The 11,678-nt window shown below is 42.0% G+C and overlaps 1 protein-coding gene across 1 annotated transcript; it reads left to right on the forward strand.

Annotated features, from left to right (window-relative positions):
- The first annotated feature begins 245 nt into the window (after positions 1–245).
- LOC116412043 (alpha-2-macroglobulin-like protein 1) lies at positions 246–11,660 on the forward strand. The gene is made up of 8 exons (XM_031905406.1): positions 246–333; positions 1,692–1,875; positions 3,252–3,411; positions 4,834–4,886; positions 5,633–5,653; positions 5,904–6,066; positions 10,315–10,399; positions 11,453–11,660. Exons 1-8 carry the CDS (start codon positions 266–268, stop codon positions 11,643–11,645), a joined length of 927 nt encoding a protein of 308 aa, XP_031761266.1. The 5' UTR covers positions 246–265; the 3' UTR covers positions 11,646–11,660.
- The last annotated feature ends 18 nt before the right edge of the window (positions 11,661–11,678 follow it).

The raw sequence follows: 11,678 nt of genomic DNA on the forward strand, positions 1-11,678 counted from the left end.
GTTGGTGCAGAAAAGCCGGCTAGTGGTTAAAGCCTAATGATTGCACACAGGAGCCTGTTTGTGTCTGCACAACATTATGTACATTGGGTGACTCTCCTTTCTGTTAGTTTATTACTGTCACAATCTGGAATTCTGGCACTAAAAAGAGAACTCTTGTCCTCAGCCAGCTGTGGCTAGACCATGCCCATGTCTGTTCCCGAGGGTATAAGGCTCAGGGGGCAGAGCAGAACCCAGCAGTATGGTGGAGGTGCATGAAGGACACACCATGAAGGTTCTTCTGATCTCAGTCTGTCTGTCCATCCTGGACTTTGGCGCTGCAGAACCATCACAAGCGTAAGGAGTTCTTTTAGTTTTAGTCACTAAAGTGACTCCAGACACAGGGGTTTATTAAGGAGGCAGAGATTATCAGTGCATCTGAGCCTCTGTCATTTTTAGGGAGTCTAGGAGGTATAACTATTCAGCACTGGTGACCATGCCATGTACAGAGTAAGCAGGTTTTTATGGTTTATACTGTTAAACAATAGTGAAAGGTGGTGTTTTTATAAATTGCAGCTAATGATGTCCATTTTCCTGGGTGTTTGGTAATTTAGTTGTGCCCACCTTGGTGCTTGAGACATGAGGTGTGTGTTGTGGTACCAGGTGTTAATACACAGCCATGTCCCAGCCATGTGCCATCCCACCCACTGCATGCACCAGTTGATCATTTTCCAATTCCGTGGATTGCACCACAAAACAAAGTTCTCCAACTATTTGCACTTATTTATAACATGTGCCCTTGTGTGTATGTCCCCCTCTGAACTTAAATGGGGCAATGATAAATATTGTAATTGAGTTTATTTACATCAAATGCTCTTTACCCTTAGGCTGCCTTACAAACCTGTATGAGCCGCCTCTGCCTGGGTACTGGGGATCGGCAAGCCCTTAGTAAGTAGGCAGAGATTGGCTTGTTGGTGGTGGAACAGGAGGATGTGTTGGCAGCAAGAACTACCTCTTCCTTGAGACCAGTGAATACCAGGCTATCTGTGCAGCAAGGGGTCGCCGACCCTAGCAACCAGCCAGACACTGCGCCTGCTCTCTGCTAAGCAGCCGATATTGAATGCTAAATTTCTAAAACATTAAATAAACAATTACATTGAATTTCATTTGAATATTTAAAAAGGAATAAAGAAAAACAGTGAAAACACATTATTGCAAATAAAAGCTCTGAGGGCTCTGGAGACTTCTGGAAGTTGGCTTTAGCACCTTTAGCAGAAATGCCCCCACGCACCTTGCACCATGCACCGCAGCAGTGATCAATGACCCCAAGGTTCTTGGTTAGTTTCATCATACAACCCGGGGTGCAGCCCATAGATCATAGCATGGGGAATGTAGTTTCTATAGCAATCAGCAGAATGGCTCAATGTTCTAAATAATCAGTAACAAATTAATTAATATGTACATCTCATTCCCAGAATGGAAAACACATATGTAGCTGGTCATAGGCAGACTGGTCATTGTGTGGGTACAAGTGGCTCCTGGGTAGAGATGCCCCTTAGGTTTCCATTGGTGCCATACAGTCCCACTCGCACAGCTCACACTCATTCCCCAGACTGCCCTGGGTCTATGTGCAGAGACATATAGTTATACTGTGGGGCACACACTGGGTACTGTTGTGTTACTGACCCTCCTGTGATTGTGTTGTGCCCACGCAGCCATTTTATGATCACAGTTCCAGCTCAGCTCATTCACCCCTCCAAGGAAGAAGCCTGCGTTACCTTACTCCAGCTCAAGGGGGCAGTGTCTCTCAGGATGGAGCTGCACAGGAATGACCATCACCAAGTGGTGGCTGATGACAAGATAACGACTGAGAGTTTTAGCCACTGTTACCCCTTTCAGGTGAGTACTTACCCTCCAATTAAAATCCTGCCACTTTCTCAGTGACCCACAACATATGCCTTTCTGTAAAATGTTATCCTTAACTTTGTGTATATTTATGTTTATGAATTTGTAACATGTAAATATTCAGCAATGGCTATGCTCTTAGGGTGAAGGCAATGTATACATTTAAATCACTTATGGGAGTGCCCTGTTGTTTGAGATGCAATTTGAATGTCCTCCTTGTAGACTCCATGTCTATGCCCTGAAATCATCCATTATTGTTCTAGTCTCACTCACTTCTTGAGTTACAAACCCACTGCAGCTCCCCCTACAAGCCCCCATTAGTATCTTGCAGAGCCACCCACTGCTTAGACTCACTGCTGCTCCCCCCAAAAGTCGCTATTAGTGTCCTCCAGACCCACCCACTGCTTAACTTACAGACTCACTGCTTCTCCTGTTCAAGTCCTTTTTCCTACTTGAGCTAGACCACCTACCCAAGCTCTGCACAAGAGTCTTAAATTTAGATGCACAGCTTAACTCTCCAATTGTATAGCATCTAATTAAAACAAGGACACATAATAATCTAAGTATCTTCTAGAAATGGCATCATTATGCAGTAAACACTCCAGTGCCTCCCAATACAAACAGAAATAGCGTAAAGCATGGGTTTCCTGTCTAGGACAGTAGAGACAACTGACCAAAATCTCTGAATATCTTCAGTTTCAGTCAACAAAACAAATCATTGGAGTTAATGAGTAATTAGAGATGACGTCACAAGTCTGTGTTGCCTGTTTAGAAATGCAAGACTCTCTGAAGTAGGATATATTATGTTGCACGATATTAAGCCAAATGCACCAATGTGGCTGTGTAAGATGAACGGATTAACCTACAGCAGGGATTCTCAACCTTTTATACCCGTGAGCCACATTTATATGGATAAAGTGTTGGGGAGCAACACAAACATGAAAAAAGTTCCTGGAGGTGCCAATGAGAACTATAATTGCCTATTTTATAGCCCCTACGTGGACTGGCAGCCTATAGAAGGCTCTGTTTGGCAATTACACTGGGTTTTATGCAATCAACACTTGCCTCCAATCTAGAAATTCAAAAATAAGCACCTGCTATGAGGCCACTGGGAGCAACATCCAAGGGGTTGGGGAGCAACATGTTGCCCCCGAGCCAATGGTTGGGGAAAACTGCCCTACAGCTTATGCCTCAACCGATCATGATCCTGGGCAAGACATGCCAAATTCATGGTGACTCCATTGCAGACAGCAGAGAATGCTGCCCAATGTGCTGTAGAGTGTAGAATACTGTCCTTTCACTAAAATAGACAGTACTATAGTCATGGAGAACCTTATGAGATCCACCTTTATGCCTACATATCTTGGCAGGTCCCTGCTGCAGAAGAAGACAAAGAGGTATGGCTCTTCCATGTATCAGCAGAAGGAGACAATATTATCATCAATCAGACAAAGAAGCTTCTCATAATGGGGGAAATGTACATCACCATCATCCAGACGGACAAACCGATGTACAAGCCCGGCCAGATAGGTACGATTTTATATAGCAAAAGGATTTTAGAGAGGGAACATAGAGTATGGCATTACTTATAGCAGACCAATGGTACTTTTCATAAAATTATTTCTGCATATGGGCAATAGAGAATTAACATGTGGAGCATCTTGTCCTCTCTGCTTTTAAAAACTCTACAAAGCAGAACCGATTGGCCTCTGTGAAAATCATCTAAAAACCTTGTAGCCAACACTTTTAAGGTATTCAGAAAGGGCATTGGAGAGCAAGGAGAAAGTTCACGGTGCACACTGATACAATTATCCAGGGCTCAGCCTTTTACTTGGACACAACTCAAATTTGCTAACCTTGCAAGAAAAAACAGCAGCACTATTCGGATTTCAGATTTAAGGGGTACAACCCTATTGTACACCTGACGAAGAGGTGTTTATTGGCAAAAAAAATGAAAGTAATGGAGTTGTACCCCTTACAAGAAATCTAAATGATGCAGTTTCTGCTTATAGGAATACTGTCATGGGAAAACATTTTTTTTTCAAAATGCACCATTTCACATGGGGCTAGCCATATTCTTTATTTCCCAGGGTGCCACAGCCATGTGACCTGTGATAAAGCTCTGATAAACTTCACTCACACTTTACTGTCAGCAGAACAATGGGAAGGGAGCAAGATAGCCGCTCCCAGTAGGTATCGGAATAGCACTCAATAGTAAGAAATCCAAGTCAGGCTTGGGACTCCTCCGGTTACATGGGAGTAGGAGAAACAATAGGTTAGCTGAAAGCAGTTCTAATGTGTAGCGCCGGCTCCTTCTGAAAGCTCAGACTCAGGCACACTTTACTGCTGCGCTGCAAGTTGGAGTGATATTCCCCCCCCCCCTCACCCCCAGCAGCCGATCAGCAGAACAATGGGAAGGGAGCAAGATAGCAGCTCCCAGTAGGTATCAGAATAGCACTCAATAGTAAGAAATCCAAGTCCGGCTTGGGACTCCTCCAGTTACATGGGAGTAGGAGAAACAATAGGTTAGCTGAAAGCAGTTCTAATGTGTAGCGCTGGCTGAAAGCTCAGACTCAGGCACAAGGCACTGAGATGGCGCCTACACACCAATATTACAGCTACAAATACATTTGTTGGTACAAGAATAAAAGGTTAAATGGCAGAGGGAATTATTTGCTGTGTAACAGTGTCATTTAGAGATAAATACAGTCCCCCATAAATATCATTGCAGTATCCCTTTAAGAGGAGAGCAACGTCAGCCCTTTGAGCTTGGATTACTAACACTTTGGCAAGCAAAATACCCCCGTGTACCCCCCAGAGGCTGTAGATACCAACACAACATACAAACCAATAGAGCATGAACAGCAGCAGGAGAGAACAATTCCTAGTGTTTCCATACTATCTTGTAGCTTGGTAGAAATTCAAATTTTTCATTTTATTATATTATTCCAGTGAATTTTCGAGTGGTGACTCTGGATAAGGATTTTCATGCTAAAGACAATAAGGTGATTTTTCTTTTGCCTTTATATTTCAGCACAAGGAAAATTTAAGATAAATCTTTATAATTTCTGGCTAAAACAAATGAGATCTTGGAGAAAATGGTATAACTAAGAGGGAGAAAAAAATACATGGGGATGAGGCTTGAATGGCCACTCCAGTACTGAGTATCAGAGAGATTCCTTGGCATATACTCACTTACTGGGGGGTTCAATATATGTTGAACTCTTTTGGTATGAAAATATTATCCTGATTTAAATGGAATAAAACTCTAGGAAGAGAGCTTAGATAATATAACTGGTATACCCCAAGAGATCACTTGGTATAGCCAGGGCTCCATCTCATAATCACAAAAAAGAGGACCATGTCATAAATTTAAGAACATTTGCACCAGATGAGGTATCCAACCCCTATCAACCAGCTATTTGCTTTCAAACAGGTAACAGTAAATGCTACTCCCTGATTGGCTGATATAGGTTAGTCGGTGCCAAGACTTTAATTACATTGCGCCATTATGGGATGCAAGGCAATAGTGTAGGGACACTGTACTGTATGTAAGAACACAATGCAAACTAGATGCCAATTATAAAAGTGAAGATGTCTAGGGGTGTAGGACAGTATCAAAGCTCAGTGTTTATCAGACTCTTCCCGTGATTAATATGAATAATGTGGGTTTATTGAGCTTGCCTGGTGCTTCTGTATTAATGTAATGTATAGTAACACCTTGCTCATATAATATCTTCCTCTCTTGCAGTACCCATTGGTGGAGCTGCTGGTAAGATACAACATATTTTGAGGCTCTCTGTTGACCATGAAGTGCATGATTTCCCAGTGGGTAACAACTCTCCACCTGTGCTACTGCACAATGGCCAATCAGTTTTTCAAAAAGCAACCCACCCCAGTATTTAGTTTTATCCCACCCAAAGTGTATTCTGATGTCCTTCTTCTGCAAAAACCTACAAACCCATAGACCACCCCCATTGTTCCTTCTGCTACAGTGCACAAATATTGTTTTCCATTAACAGGACCCAAATGGCAACCGTATTGGCCAATGGTTGGATGTGGCTCCCACCCAGGGAATCGCAGACTTTTCATTTCGCTTAGCAGAAGAGGTGGAGCTGGGACGGTACAAGATCAATATCCCTTCCACTGAACGTTCAAGCCAAAGCTTTATTGTGGCAGAATATGGTAGGTTGGATTTCAACTAGACAGGGGGAAAGGAGGCTTAAACATAGGAAGGGGAGAGCAGGGAGGCAGCTCCAGTCCAGGTGGGTAAAGAAAACAATTCAGCAGCCAAAATGAGGGAACAGTTCAGCAAGTTCAAAAACATTGCGAGAAAAATCTCCCAAAATCTAAAGAAGGCTTAGCAAATATAATTTACAAATTACAATTTTTATATGTTTTTTGAGGTATTCCATTTCCAATGCAGTTTCTCCTTCAGGACAACATATTTTCCTCTCAGACTGGTGGCTTGGTCAATAGGTTGTTACAGTGGAAAATTTGTTAGGTTGTTAGAGCAGCGATTTGGAATAGGCAACAACCCAGTTGTTTGCAGCAGGAAAAACATTTAGAGATCATACAAATTATTTAATATTTGAGAAAAAAATCTACAGTGGAGGAAATAATTATTTGACCCCTCACTGATTTTGTAAGTTTGTCCAATGACAAAGAAATGAAAAGTCTCAGAACAGTATCATTTCAATGGTAGGTTTATTTTAACAGTGGCAGATAGCACATCAAAAGGAAAATCGAAAAAATAACTTTAAATAAAAGATAGCAACTGATTTGCATTTCATTGAGTGAAATAAGTTTTTGAACCCCTACCAACCATTAAGAGTTCTGGCTCCCACAGAGTGGTTAGACACTTCTACTCAATTAGTCAACCTCATTAAGGACACCTGTCTTAACTAGTCACCTGTATAAAAGACACCTGTCCACAGAATCAATCAATCAAGCAGACTCCAAACTCTCCAACATGGGAAAGACCAAAGAGCTGTCCAAGGATGTCAGAGACAAAATTGTAGACCTGCACAAGGCTGGAATGGGCTACAAAACCATTAGCAAGAAGCTGGGAGAGAAGGTGACAACTGTTGGTGCGATTGTTCGAAAATGGAAGGAGCACAAAATGACCATCAATCGACCTCGCTCTGGGGCTCCACGCAAGATCTCACCTCGTGGGGTGTCAATGATTCTGAGAAAGGTGAAAAGCATTCTAGAACTACACGGGAGGAGTTAATTAATGACCTCAAATTAGCAGGGACCACAGTCACCAAGAAAACCATTGGAAACACATTACACCGCAATGGATTAAAATCCTGCAGGGCTCGCAAGGTCCCCCTGCTCAAGAAGGCACATGTGCAGGCCTGAAGTTTGCCAATGAACACCTGAATGATTCTGTGAGTGACTGGGAGAAGGTGCTGTGGTCTGATGAGACCAAAATAGAGCTCTTTGGCATTAACTCAACTCGCTGTGTTTGGAGGAAGAAAAATGCTGCCTATGACCCCCAAAACACCGTCCCCACCGTCAAGCATGGGGGTGGAAACATTTTGCTTTGGGGGTGTTTTTCTGCTAAGGGCACAGGACAACTTATTCGCATTAACGGGAAAATGGACGGAGCCATGTATCGTGAAATCCTGAACGACAACCTCCTTCCCTCTGCCAGGAAACTGAAAATGGGTGGTGGATGGGTGTTCCAGCACGACAATGACCCAAAACATACAGCAAAGGCAACAAAGGAGTGGCTCAAGAAGAAGCACATTAAGGTCATGGAGTGGCCTAGTCAGTCTCCGGACCTTAATCCAATAGAAAACCTATGGAGGGAGCTCAAGCTCAGAGTTGCACAGAGACAGAAACCTTAGGGATTTAGAGATGATCTGCAAAGAGGAGTGGGACCAACATTCCTCCTAAAATGTGCGCAAACTTGCTCATCAATTACAAGAAACGTTTGGCCTCTGTGCTTGCAAACAAGGGGTTTTCCACTAAGTATTAAGTCTTTTTTTGTTAGAGGGTTCAAAAACTTATTTCACTCAATGAAATGCAAATCAGTTGCTATCTTTTATTTAAAGTTATTTTTTCCATTTTCCTTTTGATGTGCTATCTGCCACTGTTAAACCTACCATTGAAATGACAAACTTACAAAATCAGTGAGGGGTCAAATAATTATTTCCTCCACTATATATGTATATGTATGAAAAAAGACATACGTCCATCAAGTTCAAAATTAAAGCCCATATATATCCTGACTAGTTGATCCAGAGGAAGGCAAAAAACCCCATCTGAAGCCTCTAATTTGCCGCAGAGGGGAAAAATTTCCTTCCTGACTCGAAGATGGCAACCGGACCAGGTTTTGGATCAACTTGTACCAAGAGCTATCCCCCATATCCCTGTATTCCCTCACTTGCTTAAAGGAACAGTAACACCAAAAAATGAAAGTGTATAAAAATAATTAATATATTATATACTATTGCTCTGCACTGGTAAAAGTTGTGTGTTTTCTTCATAAACACTACTACAGTTTATATAAATACCCTGCTGTGTAGCCATGGGGGCAGCCATTTAAATTGAAAAAAGGAGAAAAGGCACAGGTTACTAAGCAGATAACAGATAAGTAGCATAGATTCCCATTGTATTCTACAGAGTTATCTGTTATCTTCTTATGTAACCTGTGCCTTTTCTCCTTTTTTCAATTTAAATGGCTGCCCCCATGGCTACACAACAGCTATTTCTATTAACTACAGTAGTCTTTCTGAAGCAAACACACAACTTTTACCAGTGCAGGGCAACATTACATTATATTTTAATTATTTTAAAGCATTTTTATTTTTTAGTGTTACTGTTCCTTTAATACCCACCCAACCCTTTCTTGTACCTATCTAATGTATCAGCCAGTACCACTGATTCAGGGGGGGATCCCACAACTTCCCAGCTCCCCCTGTAACTCCCCTTCCTTGTACCTATCTAATGTATCAGCCAGTACCACTGATTCAGGGGGGGATCCCACAACTTCCCAGCTCCCCCTGTAACTACCCTTCCTTGTACCTATCTAATGTATCAGCCAGTACCACTGATTCGGGGGGGGGATCCCACAACTTCCCAGCTCCCCCTGTAACTCCCCTTCCTTGTACCTATCTAATGTATCAGCCAGTACCACTGATTCAGGGGGGGATCCCACAACTTCCCAGCTCCCCCCTGTAACTCCCCTTCCTTGTACCTATCTAATGTATCAGCCAGTACCACTGATTCAGGGGGGGATCCCACAACTTCCCAGCTCCCCCTGTAACTCCCCTTCCTTGTACCTATCTAATGTATCAGCCAGTACCACTGATTCAGGGGGGGGGGGAATCCCACAACTTCCCAGCCCCCCTGTAACTCCCCTTCCTTGTACCTATCTAATGTATCAGCCAGTACCACTGATTCAGGGGGGGGATCCCACAACTTCCCAGCTCCCCCTGTAACTCCCCTTCCTTGTACCTATCTAATGTATCAGCCAGTACCACTGATTCAGGGGGGGGATCCCACAACTTCCCAGCTCCCCCTGTAACTCCCCTTCCTTGTACCTATCTAATGTATCAGCTAGTACCACTGATTTGGGGGGGGGATTCGGGGGGGAATTCCACAACTTCACAGCTCTTACAATAAAAAAATCCTTTCCAAATATATAAACAGAACCTCCCTTCTCCTAAACGGAGTGGGTGCCCTCGTGTCCATTGGAAGGACTTACTGGTGAATAAAGCATTAGAGAGGGTATTATATGACAAATGTATTGAACATACTCCTTAACAGGACACAGGCCTTGTAATCTGGTAAAATATGAACTGATAGTTGAGAGAGCTGAAACCAGCCAGTAGCCAAAACAACCCAATAATGGGCCAGATTCAATTCAGTGAGAAAAAGTTATCTTATGGTTTATCATGTGAAAACTTATGGACGAGATTCAATTCAAGGAGAGAAAACTTTTTTCCTAATTCAGTTCCAGTTTTTTTCCCATAGACTTCAATAGAGTAAACCGCAAGATAATTTGTTCTGAACACAATTGCATCTCAAATTAAATCTTATCCATGAGTTTTCATGTGATAAACCATGGCTCCCATGAGATAAACTTTTTCTCACTAAGTTGAATTTGGCCCAATGTTGGGATTTCTCATCGCAAACTAACAACGTGAGGAGGAATCTATGAAAGATTTGAGGGCTTATTTTCAAGGCCCCACGCTGTGTGCAAAGTGCAAAAAAAGCTGATTATACAGGAGATTTGGCTTTTCAATGCATAGTTTCCTGCCAATACCCTTTTCTTTTTATCCTCTGGATATACCATATGGATGTATAATATTATGCAATATGATCAAAAAGTGTTTCATGGCTCCACCATATTCCTTCATCTCAGAAGCCCTCTCTGTACTCCCTAGCAAGCAACTCATTGCCAATATTTGTCTTTTACAGTGCTTAAAAGATTTAACGTTGATATCCATATGCCAGACAAAGTCACTCCGAATGATGATTCCTTCCATTTGGAAGTCTGTGGCAGGTTGGTACATCCCGTTTTGTACAGCATTATCAGGGCTTCCACTTGTTGACACATGGTACTACCAGCTTCTCGTGGGAACACAAAGGGGCACATTTACTAAGCAATTTTGAGATAAAGTTGAATTTTTTTCTTACTTCTAAATAATTTCAAGATTTAGGAATAGGTTTTCACTAGAACTCAATTTTTTCATTATTGTTCCCTGAAAAAATCGAGTTTTTCGAAAGTAACTCCCATAATTTGTGATTTATTAATGTTTAGTTAAGTTTTTTTTTTCAACAACCAATTCAGCAGGTTTGACCTATCGAGTAACATTGAGTCCTATGGAGACTTAGGGGCTGATTTACTAATCCACGAATCTGAATGGGAAAAATTCGGATTGGAAAACGAACATTTCGCGACTTTTTCGTATTTTTTGCGACTTTTTCGTAGCCATTATGACTTTCGTGAATTGTCGCAACTTTTTCATAGCCATTACAAATTTCATGAATTGTTGCGACTTTTTCATAGCCATTACGACTTTCGCGAATTGTCGCGACTTTTTCGTATTGAGCGCTCGAAAAAGTCGCAAAATACCGATCATTACGAAAAAAACGCATTTGGACGCTTTCCGGATGTTCTTGGATTATTAGATGTGCCCCTAAGAATAGTAGAGGAATAGAATAGTCACTGACAGCCTGTCCTTGAGCTTTCAATGGGAATCCCTCATTGTTTTCAATTTCACTCAGCTTCAAGGGGAAGTTAATCCCCTCATTGTTTTCTATTTCACACGTTTTCAAGGGGAAATGAATCCCATCATTGTTTTCTTTTTCAGCCAGTTTCAAGTGAAACTTAAACACACTATTGTTTTCCAAGAATGAGCGCCAATGCTCCCAAAATGGCTTGGGAAAAATATAAAGAATTCTAGTAAATGTGCTCCAATTTATTATCACCATCAACATTTGGTCTACATGACATATCTCTGATTAAGCCTTTTTTGCTTGGTACACCTGGTAATGCCATCCAACCGAAGCAGAAGGGACACACCATTGTAAATCTTTTTTTGTATTTTTGCAGTTACACCTACGGGAAACCAGTGCAGGGCATTATGAAAATCGCATTATATCTTATGGATATTCCATGGTGGATGGTATATTATGATAGGGTTGACCCAGAAATGACTGAGGAGCTTGGGACCGCGCAGGAAATCCATGTATGTACAGCTCTGGATAAATATCTCATCCCAATGAGCCACAGTGCCTTTTTCTGACAATTAATTTCAGAAGGAACCCCTCCAACTTTA

Source organism: Xenopus tropicalis, chromosome 7 (assembly GCF_000004195.4).
Source record: "Xenopus tropicalis strain Nigerian chromosome 7, UCB_Xtro_10.0, whole genome shotgun sequence".
In the NCBI taxonomy this organism is placed as follows: Eukaryota; Metazoa; Chordata; class Amphibia; order Anura; family Pipidae; genus Xenopus; species Xenopus tropicalis.

Excerpts from the sequence above, each read along its gene's own strand:
- LOC116412043 (XM_031905406.1), top strand. The coding sequence starts at position 266 with ATGAAGGTTCTTCTGATCTCAGTCTGTCTGTCCATCCTGGACTTTGGC. Across the intron at positions 1,876-3,251 it reads GCCACTGTTACCCCTTTCAG|GTCCCTGCTGCAGAAGAAGA; the intron begins GTGAGTACTTAC and ends ATATCTTGGCAG. Across the intron at positions 6,067-10,314 it reads CTTTATTGTGGCAGAATATG|TGCTTAAAAGATTTAACGTT; the intron begins GTAGGTTGGATT and ends TGTCTTTTACAG.